The following is a 17112-nucleotide window of genomic DNA, read 5'->3' on the forward strand; positions in this document are numbered from 1 at the left end:
TGTATTCTTTCTTAATTTTTTTAATTTTTTTTTTTTAAAGGACCTAAGGTAAACATTCTGTTTTATTCTTTAAAAACTTGGTGCCAACGCTGAAGTGGGATTTGAGGGATTTTATGAATGTTAAAGGTATTTTTCCACAGCAGGCATTTTGGCTGGAAATGGTAAGTAAACAGGTGTTACTAAATGCAGAGCTTTTGTTAATGTTAGTAACAAAAATGGCTGCTGAGTTAGCAACTAACTCAGCTTGTCGATAAAAGTGGCAAATTGTTTCCTGCTTCAGTTTGTAGACTTTATAAGTAACAAAAAAATTCCTTTATTAATTTTGGAGTGCAGTGCAGAAATGCCTGTATTGGTGTATATGTAGTGTGTTTGCCATTAATTAAAAAACAAGCACAAGTTGTGCTTGCAATGATTTTGAAATTGAGGCCATTAAATATTGTGTCCACCAGAGAGCACTGACGATCTTGTCAGCGCAAAGAATGAAAGATGTCGACAGTGATATTAAATAAGTAATTATTGCTGCTCATCAATCTGGGAAGAGTTACAAACACTTTGATGTCCATCCTCCTCCTGTGAGAAAGATGCATAATGATTCGATCTAAGCAGTGGACATCTCAGTAAACTCAGACCGTGCAATCTCAGACTCTACATCAGCCTCAGCGTGTAACATGTTAAACTTCATGACAGTAAAGTTAGAAACAGACTGACCAAGTACAGCTTGTTTGGAAAAGTTGGCAGAAGACCTGCTCACTTTGACAGAACATGCCAGCCCAGCTCCATCTGAACAAACACAAGACTTGGGCAACAACGTCCTCTGAACAGATGAAGCCAAAGTGGAGATATTTTTCCACACGTTGAAAACCAAACGGCATACCAGCACAGAGACCGCCTACAAACTGTCAAGCACGGTGGTGGAGGGGTGATGATTTGGGCTTATTTTGTAGCTACAGGAGCACCTTACATCCACTGATGTGTCGACCATGAACTCCACCAAAGTATACTATAGTAAAACGTGGCCATCTCAGCGACAGCAAAAAAACGGGTCACGCAGCAGTACAATGATTCCAAGCACAGCAGCAGATTTACAACAGAACGGCTGAAAAAGAAAACAATCAAGGTGTTGCAATGACCAAGTCAAAGTCCAGACCTCAACCTGACTAAACCTTCATGAACTGAAGCAATGTTGTAAAGACGAGTGGATGAAAATGGTTTTACAGAGAAGTACTGATGCTCCTATATACTGCAATAACTCTCAACACTGAGTCCATCTCAAAGAGCTGTCTACAAATGATTGTATCTCCCAATTCCAGTGTTTTCACTAGTTACAGTGCACTTTTATAGTACGGTTGTATTTACTACAAGTGGTTGACATAGTAATGTGGTAATGAATACATCGCGTAAAATAATTCATCATGGCTATCGCCATCAGGTTGTTTTAAAAACAACACAACAATGGGAATAAATTACTTAAATCACTTTTATTTTTCCTAGAAAACAAAAAAAAAAAAACCCCAAAACAAAGAAACCGAACACAACAACATAACACCGGTGAATTAGATACATAATGAGACTTGTGTGAAGTTGTGGTGTTCACCTCTTAGGCTTATATGAATCAGACACTAGAGAGGGCTCTATCTGTAACCCATGTGTGACAGCGTGTGTGTGTGCGTCTTTTAATGGTGTAACAGTGTTCTAATGAGGGGAAAGACTTAACTACATGAGACAAAGATTACAACACTTCAACCCTGAGCCTTATTCAACATAAATACTCTACATCAGAACAGAAACAAATATGAGCAGACAAACACTGGAGTGGCCAACATACTGTAGAAAAGAGGTCTGTACTGCGTCTTGGAATGCAGGAAGTTTCCAACCCGTTGACTTGTCGCAGAGGCTTTCAAGGATTAAACGATGCAAGGGCATTATTTTCTATTTGAGTCAGTGTCCACAAGAGCAGTGGTTGTTCCTGTTGCCGGAAATTCACACTGACAGCAGCCTGCGTCTTTCACATGTGTATAGTAAGTCTCGGTGACAGCTATTTATACTGAGAAATTCCAGCAAGGAAAGAAAAGTGTTAGATCCTCCGTTACCCTGTAATGGCTTCAAATCTCATGTCACTCTTGGGAGAACCACGGCGCTGATTTCTGTCATGATCTTTCTGGAACTTGGTCAGACGAGTGGGTAGTGGCAGGAGGGCAAAAAGAAAAAAGTGCTAGTTTCAATACTCCTTCCTTCTCGGGCGTGCACATACATCAAAGAGTCCTCTGGGACACAGTCTATCCATAATGCTGGACAGTTTCTCATACTGGGACGTGTGGATTTGTGACAACCGGGTTATGTCATATCCTCCTCTTCTGAGCAGTAATCCCGGCCCTGGATACGACACACGCGCAGAGTATTCAGGTATTAGCCAGATACAACTAGTTTTACAGTTATAACATTTTGTGTAAACCGACATGTATCGTGGTGGGGCAAATGTAAAATGCACAAGGGAAGTAGAAAAAACACCCAAAATCTCACAAACTGTATTTGTGAGATTTTGGGGAGACAATAACATGATGGACCAGCTGTGGAAATGACAGAACCCCTCACTTATATATATGGGAAAATACCAAGGTGCCCACAGCTGGTGGCTCAGAGCTGTAGTGGTAAACACATTCACCTTACATGCAAAGATCGAGAAACACGTCCAGCCTTAGTGGTCGCAAGCTAATGCACTCCTAGGCCGGTCCCAGGGGCATCTGGTAACGTCTGTTCCAAATTAATATGCACATTCATCCAGTGTGGCAACCCCTTGAAATACAAGGGGGGCAGCAGAAAGCACCTCTGTTAGGATGAAATCTGATTTTAAAAAATAAATAAAATCTAATAAAGTGCTTTAAAGTCACACTTTTTTTCTTTTCACCATAAAACATCCAATTACTCTTTAGACATCAAGATGCTTTGACACTACGGTATTTTCAAAATAAAACCATGTAGTTTACATCTTAAGAGTCACTGCTTTTCAAAATAAAAGCTCCCAGTTAGTTATGGGTATTTACCAGCATGCTTTAAGGCAGGGATGTCCAACTCCAAGCCTCAAGGGCCAGTGTCCTGCAGGTTTTAGATGTGTCCTTGATCCAACACAGCTGATTTAAATGGCTAAATTACCTCCTGAACATGTCTTGAAGTTCTCCAGAGGCCTGGTGATGAACTAATCATGTGATTTAGGTGTGTTGACCCAGGGAGAGATCTAAAACCTGCAGGACACTGGTACTTGAAGCCTGGAGGTGGACACCTCTGCTTTAAGGTATAAAAAATGTGAAAGCCAATGCCTTTTAATTAGTTTTCTTGTTCTAGCTTTCTAGTGTTATGAGTATGAGCTGCTGTCTCCTCTCAGCTTTTTCAGCCAATTAAGTGTTTAGCAACAAGCAACAAAGTTTTGGAGTAACAACAATGCCACTGCAAATTCCCTAGAGTCTGACTCAGTCACCACAAAGTTATGCTTTCAGTCTGCAAAAAAATGACTAATGCACACAACTAATCGGTTCATTTGTGCATGTGTTGACAAGGAGGAATGCTAAATTATTTTGCAGCCCCACCGTGCAAAGATAACGCAGCATTTTGTTGAAATATTTGCAGCAAGGTCTCAGTCAAACATGAATGAAAGGAAATGACTTTTTTCAGCTTAAATGGAGTCAAGCAGTGGAAATTCAGGCACGCACTTAAAGAGGCCTCTTTACATTTTGGAAAATCTTACTGAAGCAGGCGTTTATGACGACTTTCAGCTACACATTAACAGTTATTTTGGTCTCTATGAGTTTTTCCAGCAGCAGGACAGTGGGATAATCTCAAAATAAACCACAGTTCTTTTGCAAAAGAGTGACGTAAATGTTCTCGTATAGGTTTTTAAAGTATTTTTGAGCTCTGTGGCACATAGTGGTATAATATTTCAGGATCTGGCAGCACAGCCAATATCCCTTTAAATAACCACAGTGGGAGAATAGAGTGGACGTGACAGATTGAGATTGTTTTGCAGTATCATTATCTCGTCTGCTGTGTCCTCACTTGCTACAGATTTGCAGCACCAATAGGATTAACTTCCATTATGTTATTTAACCTGTTTTTTTCCTTACAAAGACACAAAAACATAAATAGATCTCCAGTAAAGGTTTGTCATTCTTTACCTTTTCAATTTTTTCATCTAACATCCGGAAGAATTCTTGCTGACTTTCCGAGGAGTGGATGCTCCTGCGAGGAGGGAAGGAGACCAGGTTAGAGGCTGACAGCATGATAGCACAAACAAAACCATTAGTCAGTCACTTACAGAATTTTTCCATTTCCATTTGATCCTGTTTCATCTCCGTGCGGAGCTTTATCAAGGAGAGCACTTACTTCCTGCAGTATCAAACACACAGATAAATGATTGAGGACAGTGAACAACACCATCAAATGCTCACCTCTGCTCTTTTATAAAGAAGCCTGAAAAACACAGAAATGCAAAACTAAATCATTTTTGAATTATGGAGATCCCAGTGTGCTAAAATGTAAAAATGACTGACTCAACAATGAAATTATTATGCACTTAAAAGCAATAGAAGGAAACTGAAAATAAATGTTTGCTTTTGTTTTTGTTTGCATTTTTATTAATTTTATGCTATTGCTTTCAGATTTGTAACTTTCCTTTACCTACTATGGTAGCCCTGAAAGGTCAAACGCATTGACACTTAAGAAAACACCAGCAAACAGAATAAAGCGCCACCAATAACTAAATAAATATATTTCAATCCCCCAAAACATACCAGAAGTGTTCACCACTTCCACAGCTGGTCCATCTGTTCCCAGAAATACTTCCATTTTTTGTTATTTTTATCACTTGTTTAGCTTTTGCTGCAGTTTTGCTATTTCCATTGTGTTTTGTGTGCTTTGGAAGCATTTTTCTATTTGCAGATGTTTTCTTAAGTTGCTGTGCGCTTGACCTATGAGGGCCACTGTATTATACCTATTTATATATGCAGTTTTTCCTCTGTTGGCTAGATACAGTATCTCAGTTCTTGTGATCATCTGAGTGGTTAGTGTTGTGGGAACAAAGGATGACTGTAAAACTGGGTGAAAGGTTAACAAAGTGACACGTAGCCTTGTCATTTACATTATGGAGCAAAAATGCATAAAGAAAAACAGAAATAAATGTATTTTAGGAAAGCGAAAGAAAATGAAAAGGGTTACATAACTCAGAAATAAATGCATTTAAAATCATAAAAAGAATGGGAGTAATAAGGAAGTTAACATAAAAAGATAAATAGGGAGATTACTACAAAGGCAGAAGTAAATTAAAATTAAAATATCAGCTCATTCAGTTTAATGTTGATTTTCATTTATTTATTTTGTATTAAGAAATTTTCATAATGTCCATATCGCCTGTCAAATAATGAAAAAATGTAACAAAAAACACTTTCTATCCAAAAGTATCACTTTTATATAATCGGTGCCAAGTATATATGGAAGCTCCTCTGTCCTCCTGCATTATTGGGTTACAGTAGTTCCTCATTAACATGCAAATCGATGCTGCACGGTGCTCTAAAGCCTCAGCTGAGTTCGTGTGATCCTGAGGTTCGCGTCACAACTTACCCCGAACAAACTGACTGTGTTTTTACAAGCCGCCATTAAATACTCCACTAAAGACAAAATAAAAAACACAGAGGACAAAAGAAAAACCACGCACCGTGCTTTCCTGGCCGTCCTCTCCCGCCTCTTCTCCGCTGATGTACTTGACTTTCTCCACTCCTTTCATCTTGTACTCATCTGTGACAGAGTGGGAGACAGAGGAGCACATCTCTGATTAATACGCAACAGCAGCAGCAGACAGCAGGCACGCAGAGGATGACCCACTCATGGCCGCTCCGATCACCACAATCCTCCGAGGTTAATAGTTCTCACAGTTCAGTACTTGGTAAAGTAATTATGTGGTTGAATTCTCACACTCTAGACTAAATCCTCTTTTAACAATGGCTGGCAAGCTGCAAACACACGAGCTGTTAGCCTGATTCTCCTCTCCATTTTCTGCCTCACACATGAGCAGTCCCCCTCTTCTCAACCTCTCCCACGCTGCACATTTGGAAAAGAAGAAATGAAAATATAGATATGGCACATAGACTGTTACTGTTCATCTATAGAAGCAATCACATTAATTCAGATGTAAGACGATAACCTGCGTGTTACAGGTTTCATACAGCTACCTGACTACAGGTTTGACTAACTTCTTTATTTAAATTTTTTAATTTAGACTGTTACAAAAACAGATGTGACATGTTTTGTACCTTTACTTATATATACCTTAATATAACCAATACACCTTTTATTAGGAAAAGCTGTACACCTGCTTCTTGATGTAATTACCCAATCAGCCGGATCGTGTGGCTGCAGTGTAATACATTAGCTCGTGCTGATGCAGATCACTTCACTTATTTCACAAACGCTGTATTTTTGTAAGTGCCAGATGGACTGGCTTGTATTTCTGAAACGGCTGATCTTCGAGGATTTTCAACACAAGTCTTTGTTTACCCAGCATGCTTTGGAAAATTAAAAACCCATCCAATGAGCAGCTGTCCTGCACTGCGCATCCTCCATGCGCTCCAGCTTTTAATCACTCTCCATTGATGAGAGTGATTAAAGGACAATGGCCAGACTGTGATTGAATGGCTACAGAATCTCAGATAACCAATATTTACTGTGAAAACTGCAGCAGGCACAGACACCATTACAGCTCTGTTTAATCTTGATTTCTGCTGAGTCTTCAGATTGGAGGGTCACAATTTGGTGTCAACAGCATGAATCAGTGGACCAGGCCTGCCTTGTGTAAAGGCTGCTGCTGGTGGGGTAATGAAGTGGAGAATGTTTTCTTGGCGTATTTTGAGCTCCTTAAAAACCCACTCAGCCATAGTTTGGATGCCACAGCCTATCCGGGTATTGTTGCTGGCCACGTTTGCAGTGCTATAACTGGGGGGGGGGGGGGGATTCAGCAGGAGCGATGTGATGTAATCATGTCTACATGGACGAGGAGCTCAGACGAGACCTCCTGTGGAACCCAGGTCAACAAAAACTGTTATTGAGGCGCATTTACATGCAAGTGATGTAGATGCCTCTGTGACTGATTTTAACTGTGGCGTTCCTCAGGGCTCGGTCCTTAGCCCACGTCTTTTTTTAAAGGAACGCGCTTCCTCTCAGCCTGATCGTTCACAGTGACAGAGTCATTAACTCTGATATGCAAATGACACACAGGTCTATGTCTTCCTGCTGTACAATAACCCATCAGACTTAAAAATCTATTCATCTGCATTAATTATATCATATACTAGTTGTCTATGTTCTTTTTAAAGCTAACAATGGCAGCTTTGATGTGAAAAAAATCTGCTACCTACACATGCATTTGTTTTCTTGCATTAATTATTACAAGGCTCTTTACAGTGCCATCATTTAGCGCTCACTTCACTGACTCCAGATGAGGCAGAACGGTGTTGCTCAGATCGTAACAGGAAGCAAGAAATGGGAACACATCACTCTGGAGCTGGGCTGCCTTTTCAAAGTCATACTGACTTTAAAATTTTACTTATAACTTTTAAAGCTTTAAATGGCTTTGCTCCAAAGTACATCAGAAACATATTAACCACTTATGTGCCTGAGTGTTTACTTAGATCGGTGAATGCGGCTCTGTTGGTTATTCCAAGGCCTCAACTAATAAATAAAGAACAGAGGGCTGCTGCCAAGTGTGGAACAGTCTGCTGTCTGAGATGAGAATGGAAATGTCTTAATTTGCTTTAAAACCTCTTAAAATGTTTTAATTGAAAATGTTTAATAAATGTTGTTAGCCCCCTCTAGTATGTTCATATTAGCCTTGCCTTTTTATTTCATGTTTTTAACTAGTTCTCTGATTTTGTTTTAAACTTTTTATTTGAAGCACCTTGTGACATTGTTATATAAATGTGTTGTTGTTGTTGTTAAGTTATTGTTACATTATTATTGTACCAAACTGCTGTTTGTCAGTGCCACATACTAAAGTTCAGAACACATTACAATACAAACACAAGACTCCCAGTCAGGTAAACATCCTGAATCTCAGAAAATGTGGCAAAGCTTCCTCATGCTTGCTGTGTCAATAAAGGATAAACTTAAAGGTAGTTCATCTTTATTTCTTTTAAGCATTTCATTTAAAAAAATTGTTACTATAATAACCCTTAATAGCATGTATTTTTCACATTTTACAGATCTGTTAGTAAAATGTTGTGGCACATTCGCTGACAGTCTTATTATTATTCCTAACAGACCTAAAGTCATCTTAGAAATTACAGTATTTTCAGAAAGTACCTGAACAGGTATGTGAGAAATATGAATGTAAAGGTAATTTTTGCATAGACAGACTCACCAGACAGGAGGTCTCCGTTGCTGTAGGCTTTATTTTGCTCCTCCTCACCGTTGGGCACGGCAGACACCTGCTTGGCCGAAGTGCAGCCCATCTCCTTCTTCTCCTCAGCTGCTCTTTACCTCAGCCCCGAGCATGACAGGCACACCTGGGGTAGCGGAGGACAGTTATGAGGAAGTGACGACCCATACTTAGATAAGGCGAAGGGATCACACAGGAGGGGGGAAACTGAAGATTTTGTCTCTGGGGATCACGATCAGTGCACAGGAAAGAAATGCAAACTAGCCTTAATGTCCCCGAACTCCAGCCATGAGAATCACTGTTTCCATAATCAATTAGTCATGAAGCGCCCCACCCTAGAATTAAAACACGCGGGCATCTTCAACTATTCTACCAGAGACAGTATAATGGATGGTTTCTCCTGGTTATGAATCACGCACACGTCGCTCTGGCAGCCACAGCGTGCGCACGGCGGTGCCAGCTGCACCGCAACAATAAGGCCATTCAGGGTGTTGGGATGCCACTGTGCCAAGCCGCCGGGTCATTTTTATTAGCGAATGGGGGCTTTCTGTGGCGCTCAGAGGATTAAAGCGACTGCGCACAAATGTTCCCATCCTCACCGTTACACCGGGCTATAGGAGCCACAGAAATATGGCTAACAGTCTGTTACACCTAATCACTTGATCGCACGCTAAGTGCTTTGCATTAGGCTCTGGAAAATACAAAGTGCTTCATCCCCTTATGTTATGAATGATCCTGCGGGGTCCAGCTGTAGGGGACTCAGCTGTTCCCGCACCCTAAACAAGCCTTCTTACGACTGGCTTTAATTTGCACATTTACACAGATAAAAATAAATAAATAAATAAATACAATAAAAAAATTAAAAAGCGACATCTCCTCGCGACACATTTAGTTGTAGACAAGCAAATAGAGAAGAACTGCTTTTAAAGCCGCAGAATAGCCACAATCTTCTCATCCAGGGGACTTATACAAATAGGGGGGGGGACCTACGATTCCACGGCCAACAGGAAAACGACCTCAGACAGATAAAATAAAAATAAAGCAAAAAATGAGATTGTAAGTGCTGCGCTCTCGGAGCTAGATTACCTCTCTGGTGTGTCCATGCTTCTCTGTTTTTTTTTTTTTTTAGTTCAGGGAGACTTCAGTCTAGACGGAGAAGCCAGCCAGACCGCATCTGCATGTCTGAGCCCAGCACACACGGGCATCAGCAGTGGAGGTGCAGGCGCTCCGTCTGCCAGCTGTCTACTGCACGCGCTGCTGGAGCTCGTGACCCCATACCCGCTCAGAGTGACCCAACAGCGCCTGCTCGGCAGGGGATACACCGGCGACTCAAAACACGGCTCATGCGGGCTTGTTTTTCAGGGGAAATACACACAAAGAAACCCAGTTAGCGTCCCAGGAACCACAGCATACCTCTACGCGACTGAAAAATGACGACTCCGGGTAGGGCGGTCTTGTGAATGTTGCCGGTTGCCAGTCGGACCTATTTCGCGGGCGCACCGTAAGCTTCCGTCCAACGCATTTAGCGTTTATCCTGCGTTATCGAACAGGCAAAAAAGACGTACAAAGTTATAAAGTTGACTCTCTCCAGTTGACAGCAGATCCCCGACCTCAAACACCATGATTTTACTGACAATGGTTGCTCGTGTGGCAGACGGACTTCCGCTCGCTGCGTCTGTACAGGAGGATGAACAGGTATGAATGAAAGCTGAGCCCCTCGTATGGAGATACCTGCACATCAAACTGTTCTTTAAACAATAATAGTGTGCTTTTTTTTTACACGCTTGGTGCTCTAGAAGATAATGTCGCGATTTTATTTCAGCTTTAGCTAAAGTTGTAATTATTGAGGAACACTGAGTGTATCGTATTTTATACAAACAACTGAAAGTTGAGTTGAACATAAGAGCAGTTTGTTCTGGTCCCAGTCGACAGAAAAATGTCTACAAAGTGCTAATGTCATGTCTTTTTAAATTTAACTGTGAAACCTGTTAGTTTAGATTTTAATGTGGTGGACTATTCTGTATGCAACTGTGGGGATCTGAACTTTAAAGTGATACTTTATTTAATAGCTGTATTTAAAAACCGAACATCAAATGCAGGAGGAAAAAAAGTGATTTAAGTAACTTTTAACGTGGCGTGGGAGTGCCAGACGGGGTGGTCTGAGGATTTTAAAAACCTGCTGATCTACTGAGATTTCTCCACACAACTATCTCTAGGTTTTAAAACAAGAAATTAAAAGAGAAACATAAAATATCCAGTGACTGTTAGAATGTCCAGACTGGTTCAAGCTGACGGTAAGGCAACAGTATAATTAATACAATCATGTTATGCAGAAGAGCGTCCCTGAACGTGCAACACGTCAAACTTTGAAGCAAAAAGGTTACAGCAGCAGAAGACCCCACTGGGTACCACTCCTGTCAGCCAAAAACAGCAAACCAAAGCAACAATATAAGATGGCATGGATTATGCAGTATGAAGTGCACAAATGCAAACTCTTTCTGTCTTTAGCGTGCTTTACTTAAGGAGAAAACGAAATCTCCACTCTATGGCAATAGACAACTTATGAACATTGGTGAAGCTGCAATACTGTGAACAAACATTCAGCAAGTTGTTGAATGTTTGGACGTGAGCACGTGTGAACATTGACTACAGCGACAGAACAGGACAATAACTAAATTCCTACATTCTCATGGATCCACATAAGTAATAGGGAGGAAAGGGACAAGGTCCAAACAGTAATTGAATATCCCTGAACTGTGAACCTGAATTGAGTCCCCTGATTACTGCAGAGAGCAGGCCGCATCACCAGTGGTTGTTAGGTTTAATTCTCTGTATCCAGCTACAGGCTTTTCTGTGGATGTGATTCTGTAATGAAACTACAGATCAATGAATGACCTTTTGAACATATTGTTTACACTGTGTGGGTAATATGCAATGACCAAACGACTAAAGTAATTAAATATGAATAAGAATGAGCTTAAGTCTGTTTTTATCTGTCTTTGTCAGTCAGAAAGAGATCTCCAGCAGTACCAGAGCCAGGCCAAGCAGCTGTGCCGTAAACTGGACGCTCAGAGTCCAGAACGCTGCACCCTCGAGGCTGGGGACATGAACTTTCAGTAAGATCACTCAGCATAGAACATTTTGTAGATAATTTTGGTGAGCTTTAACTTGAATCACAAAGGTCATAAAATCATTAATGGTTTGGCCTCATTTTCAGCCTTTTAATATCCCAGGGTGTATGCTACCTGTCCCTCTGCGAGGCTTCTTTTCCCAGAAAGATGGCTTTTGCATACCTCGAAGACCTCAGCAATGAGTTTTATGACCAGTATGGAAGGAGAATACCCACAGTAACCAGGCCCTACTCTTTCATAGAGTTTGGTGAGACTGGTGTTAAAAATCCTTTAATACAGTACATTTGAAAAGTATTCACAGCTCTTTACTTGTTCCACATTTTTTCATGTTACAGCCTTATTCCAGAATAGATTAACTTTATTTTTCACCCCAGAATTCTTTACACAATACCCCACAATGGCAAAGTGAAAAAAGTCTGCAACAGAAATTTAAAGCAGCGACAATCTGTAGCGATGGTATTGGCCAGGTGATGCTTAGACATGATGCTTGGCATTCAGGCCAAAGAGTTCAATGTTTGTTTCACCAAACCAGAGAATTATGTTTCTCAAGGTTTGAAAGTCCTTCAGGTGCATTTTGGCAAACTCCAGGTGGGCTGTCATGTGCCTTTTACTGAGTGGCTTCCCTCTGGTCACTCTACCAATCTGTCCTGATTTCTGGAGTGCTGCAGAAATGGTTGTCCTTCTGGAAGATTCCCCCCTCCCCACAGAGCAATGCTGGAGCTTTGTCTATCTGTTTTTCTGCACCCTTCACAAGATCTGTACCTCGACACAATCCTGTCTTGGAGGTCTACAGACAACTCCTTGGAGTTGGGCATGGCTTGGTTTGTGTTCTTGCATGCACTGTCAAGTGTGGGACCTTATATAGAAAGATGTGTGCTTTTCCAAATCATATCCAATGACCTGACTTTACCACAGGTGAACTCCAATCAAGGTGTACAAACATCTAACAGATGGTCAGTGGAAACAGGATGCGCCTGAGCTCAAAATTGGGAGTCATTGCAAAGCCTGCAAATATTTATGTGTGTTATTTTTAGATTGTTTTATTTGTTACAAATTTTCAGGACTTTCAATCTTTTTTCACTTTGCTATTATGTCATTTTGAGGTGAAAATGAATTTAATCTATTTTGGAATAAGGCTGTAATGTGACAAAATTTAGAATAAGGGAAGTGCTGTGAATACTTTCTGGATGCATCGCAAACAAATAAGTGACACTACTCACTTTCTACAAAAAGAAAGAAAATTTTTATAGTATCCTACATGTTGTTCCAGACACCTACATCCAGAAAGTTAAGAAGTCATATGTGGACAGCAGAGCTCGGAGGACCTTGAGCAGTGTTAACACAGAGCTGCAGGACATCCAGAGAATTATGGTTGGAAATATTGAGGAGGTCCTGCAGAGAGGAGAAGCTCTTTCTGGTAAGTACTAAAAAAGAACTGGATGATATTCAGAAAATAATGGTGGCAAATATTGATGAAGTCCTGCAGACACTCTCTCTGTGGTAAGTGTAGCCAGTGTTGGTAACACATGCCATCAAATGGGAGATTCTGATCAAAATTACCAATCAGAACAAAATTAATGTTTCCTTCATCCTATTTGTTTCTCAGCTATCTGCACAAAAGCCAGCAATCTCTCCAACATGGCAGAAAAGTACCACAAGGATGCCAAATATCTCAACACTCGCTCCACCTATGCTAAGTTTGCGGCTGTGGCAGTGTTGTTTGTCACGCTCATCTTCTACGTGCGTTTCTGGTGGCTCTGATGTACGTCCAGACAAGGATTTCGACACGAAGCTGGAGTTTCTCCTCGAAGAGCACTTAAACTCATGTTACAGTCTGTTATTACCAGGGTGCCTTGAAACAGTCTTAAAGACTGTTTCAGTCTTACGGACCTGTGTTGAATGTAGACGTTCTTTCTGTGATTTACTCAGTCGTGGGTTATACAATAGAAGCTGAGCTGTAAGTCTTTATTGGGATGTTTAATGGGCTTTTGTGTGATAGAAAGGCTTTTATATATAGTAAATGTGCATACTGGAAACATTAAAGGGGACCCATCAGGCTCATTTATGGTTTCATATTTATAGCTTCAGAGCAGTTTTGCATGAGTCAAAGATCAAATGAAGCTTCTTGATCTTACGCTGGGCCTCAATTAAATTTCATGCAAGCTTCACCTTTTTTAGCTGACTTTTTTCTCATTGGCTGCTGCTCATTAGCAGGTGGGTCTGTGCTCACAGGCAGAGCTGTGTGCCCGAGGTGACCAGATTAGAGATCTGCACTGTTATATATACAAGAGAAAACAAGCATGACAGGTGACCTTTAAGAGCAGAAAGAGTTCGTGTTTCTACACACTGATGTTGGAGATTCTGTTAGCGTGTTAGCACTGATGAGAATCCATGTAAGCATGTGCAGGGGTTAGAGTCTTAAAACTGTGATCAAATGTGAATGTTTGTTTACAAAGTTTACACAAGCGTGAGAAAGTGTTATTAAAAATGTTAAATATTTATCAAGAAATCAATCTGCTTGACTTTTCTTTATATGACACAATTTATGTGAAAATCTTCAAGGCTTCAGTGCTGACGTGAAGTGAATAACACTGATTATCTCTTCATCGTGGCAGCTGTTAGTGGGTGGGGATATATTAGGGAGCTAGTGAACATTTTGTCCTCAAAGCTGGAAAAATGAGCAGGTGTGAGGTGTTCTCGGTCTGCAGTGGTTAGTATCTATCAAAAGTGATCCAAGGAAGGACCGGTGGTGAACCAGCGACAGGGTTACTGATGCACTTGTGGTCCAATCCAACAGATATGCTACTGTAGCTCAAATTACCCAAAAAGTTCATGCTGGTCCTGATAGAACCGTGTCTGAATAAAAGGAGCATCACTTACCAGGGAACACCTGGCAGCATGATGCACAATGGGAGGAAGGCAAGCTGGTGGAGGCAGTGTGATGCTTTGGGCAATGCTCTGCTGGGAAACCTGTCATTCATGTGGATGTCACTTTGACACGTACTACCTTCTTAAGTAGAAGACCATGTGCACCCTTCATGTAAACAGCATTCCTTGATGGCTATGGCCTCTTTCAGCAGGATGATGCGCCCTGCCACAAAGCAGGAATTTGAGAAGCACAACAGTGAGTTTGACGTGTTGATTTGGCCTCCAAATTACCCAGATATCAATCCAACTGTGTCAGCCAGTGTGGTTGTGTTGGTCACTCTCATACGAACAACACGCCCGTGGTGATACTACGATCAGTTCGGGCAGGTTGTTCCATCTTCTTCACTCCCAATTCTGGAGGTAGTCTGATAAAATCCAGCTGTGCTTTTGTGATTAATTGTTGTGGTTGATTGATTTCTCTCTCCTCTGTTTAATTTTAAACAAGTTTTTGACAGATTCATAAACTGTACTTTCTTATTTTTAGGTCAGGTCATCTAATAAATTTCTTCAGAACTGTAAAGACTTTAACTGCTATTTCAATTGATCACATACAAGTTTGCAACTTGGTTTAAACAATTAACAAATTTCTAAAGTATTTGTGCTTTCTTGTTTTTAGTACAGAGCGTCTAATAAATTTGTTAATCCCTCTTTAGACAAACCAAGCAGCTCGTGTTTACACAAACTCAGAGCAAACAAGAGAAACAGAAAAAGCGAGTCGGACCAGCGAGGCTGAGCTGCTTTTTATGATTACTTTTATGAAAATCACTGAGCTCTGACTGTAAATGAAGAAAGACAACAAAGACTCTGTTCATTTTTAAACTGTATATAAAAGATATACAGCCAGCCACTGTGGCATCACCCTCTGGTTTCCTGTTCTTTAATTAGACTAAGTTGTAAGTTTGTGCCAACATAATATTAAGGCCTCGTTAATCGGTTGTAGAGACGTTTAAATATCCTCTTTTTATTGCAGAAAATGTTTTTGATTAATATGCTTCATTAATTTGTTTGAATTTATAAATAGTCTCATCTACTGTTTATTTGCCTGCTGTGATAGCAACGTTGGTCTTTCACCTTCTGAGTCTGTATGTGTGCCAAAGTACTTAAAACGTCCTGATATACTTCCTGTTGCAGTAGCAGGATGTCATTAGTTATGAGTACTTTGGTATGTGTTTACAGTACTGTGCAAAACTCTCGAGACATTCCTCATTTGTATTTATTTTGCTTCCAAGGAACCAACTTTAAATTATATCTTTAGGCACTTTGTTACAGCTTCCTGTTGCAAAAAAATATAATGAATAAATGAATCAGTGAAAAATATCAAAGATTGTCAAGACTGACAAACATAAAATAGTATTTTTGCACCAACAAGGTGATTCCTAAAGAGCAATTAGTTAGAAACTTGGCCTCAGCATGGTGTACTGTGTGTTCTTAAGAAATGTGAGGAAACTGTAGATAGAGAGATAGAATTTAAACAATAAAAACTAACAATAATAACTGGTGCACAGTGTAACTTTTTTCTCTTCTCCGCTGCTGGGTGATGGACCACCATCGGTACAGGTGATAAACCAGTTGTATCACATACTTTGCACACTGCCTCTGACTGACAGCAGAGCTCACTGCAGGCAGACGAGCCATCCCTCGATTTCCATCGGACAGTCAATACGCTCTCCCGGCTGGATAATAAACTCCCCTAGCTGACGGCAGATCCTCAACTTAAAACACCATGATTTTGCTGACAATGATCACTCGTGTGGCAGATGGACTTCCGCTCGCTGCGTCTGTACAGGAGGATGAACAGGTATGAATGAAGGCTGAGGACCCCAGTATGAAGATACCTGCACACCAAACTCCTCTTAGAAAAGGATTTGTTTCTTACACTTGGTGCTCTAGGGGATGATCCATGAGTTTATTGCAGCTTCAGCTCAAGTTGTAATTTATTGAGCAGCACTAGGTATAAGATGTTTTACAAATGAGAAGCGACTGAAAGTTGAGCTGAATATAAGATTTTCTGGTCCCAGAAAATCCTGCAAAAGTACTAATGTGATGGAATATGTGCTAATAACATGATGCGAAACTTAGGAGTCTATCTCTGCCTGTAACTGTGGGGATCATTTTATTACAAGAAATAATCAGATGCAATATTAACAAGGCTGGTTCAGATCACACCGTTACCTCTTTATAAAGTACCCCATTATCAGGTTTAATTATGCAAATAATCCAGATAGAGAGACTACCAGACTGTGATTTTCCAGTGAATGAGAGCAAATATTTTTGTAAATATTTTGTAATTTCACACAAAAAGCTTTAAAAGGAAAAGCATGAAAAAGAAATGTATCTCAGTTTTCCTCCACACAGACATTTTGCAGGTTCCACGTGTGAACGACTCTCTGATGAGAATAATGTATACATGCTCTCATCAGATAGTGTATTATGTACATGTGTTCAACTGCTCATTAATGTAAATATCTAATCACCCAAACACATGACAGCAACTCAATGCACTCTATGCATTTAGACATGGTTAAGATGACAACCGAGCATCAGAATGAGGAAGGAAGGTGATTTAAGGGACTTTGAATGTTGAATGATTGTTGTTGTCAGACAGGCTGCTCTGAATATTGTAGGAACTGATTATTT

General features: G+C 40.5%; 2 protein-coding genes across 3 annotated transcripts; one reads left to right on the top strand and one right to left on the bottom strand.

Moving 5' to 3' along the window:
* Positions 1 to 1459: 1459 nt before the first annotated feature.
* On the bottom strand, positions 1460 to 9851 carry LOC308412435 (uncharacterized protein C1orf21 homolog). 2 transcript variants are annotated; one of them, XM_080906794.1, is made up of 6 exons: positions 9503 to 9844; positions 8399 to 8543; positions 5702 to 5781; positions 4307 to 4377; positions 4167 to 4230; positions 1460 to 2373 (listed from the first exon to the last, which is right to left on the bottom strand). In XM_080906794.1, exons 2-6 carry the CDS (start codon positions 8487 to 8489, stop codon positions 2335 to 2337), a joined length of 345 nt encoding a protein of 114 aa, XP_080762920.1. In that variant the 5' UTR covers positions 8490 to 8543; positions 9503 to 9844; the 3' UTR covers positions 1460 to 2334. The 2 variants fall into 2 exon arrangements, with proteins under 2 accessions (XP_080762920.1, XP_080762919.1); XM_080906793.1 differs by lacking the exon at positions 1460 to 2373 and adding an exon at positions 2404 to 2826 and having other exon boundaries at positions 9503 to 9851.
* Positions 9852 to 9880: 29 nt separating this feature from the next.
* On the top strand, positions 9881 to 14046 carry LOC308412434 (vesicle-trafficking protein SEC22b-like). The gene is made up of 5 exons (XM_080906792.1): positions 9881 to 10111; positions 11423 to 11532; positions 11634 to 11794; positions 12818 to 12964; positions 13154 to 14046. The coding sequence occupies exons 1-5, from the start codon at positions 10037 to 10039 to the stop codon at positions 13306 to 13308; spliced, it is 648 nt and encodes a 215-aa protein (XP_080762918.1). The 5' UTR covers positions 9881 to 10036; the 3' UTR covers positions 13309 to 14046.
* Positions 14047 to 17112: the final 3066 nt, after the last annotated feature.

Source organism: Rhamphochromis sp. 'chilingali' (assembly GCF_963969265.1).
Source record: "Rhamphochromis sp. 'chilingali' genome assembly, chromosome: 16".
Classification (NCBI taxonomy): Eukaryota; Metazoa; Chordata; class Actinopteri; order Cichliformes; family Cichlidae; genus Rhamphochromis; species Rhamphochromis sp. 'chilingali'.

Bases quoted from the DNA above. Each gene is read 5' to 3' on its own strand.
- LOC308412435 (XM_080906793.1), bottom strand. From the start codon at position 8,489: ATGGGCTGCACTTCGGCCAAGCAGGTGTCTGCCGTGCCCAACGGTGAG. The intron at 5,782-8,398 runs GTGAGTCTGTCT...ACTCTGTCACAG, and splicing joins CAACGGAGACCTCCTGTCTG to ATGAGTACAAGATGAAAGGA. The intron at 2,827-4,166 runs GTAAAGAATGAC...TCATCCTAACAG, and splicing joins TAGATGAAAAAATTGAAAAG to AGGTGCTTTCTGCTGCCCCC.
- LOC308412434 (XM_080906792.1), top strand. From the start codon at position 10,037: ATGATTTTACTGACAATGGTTGCTCGTGTGGCAGACGGACTTCCGCTC. The intron at 10,112-11,422 runs GTATGAATGAAA...TGTCTTTGTCAG, and splicing joins CTGTACAGGAGGATGAACAG to TCAGAAAGAGATCTCCAGCA. The intron at 11,533-11,633 runs GTAAGATCACTC...CCTCATTTTCAG, and splicing joins GCTGGGGACATGAACTTTCA to CCTTTTAATATCCCAGGGTG.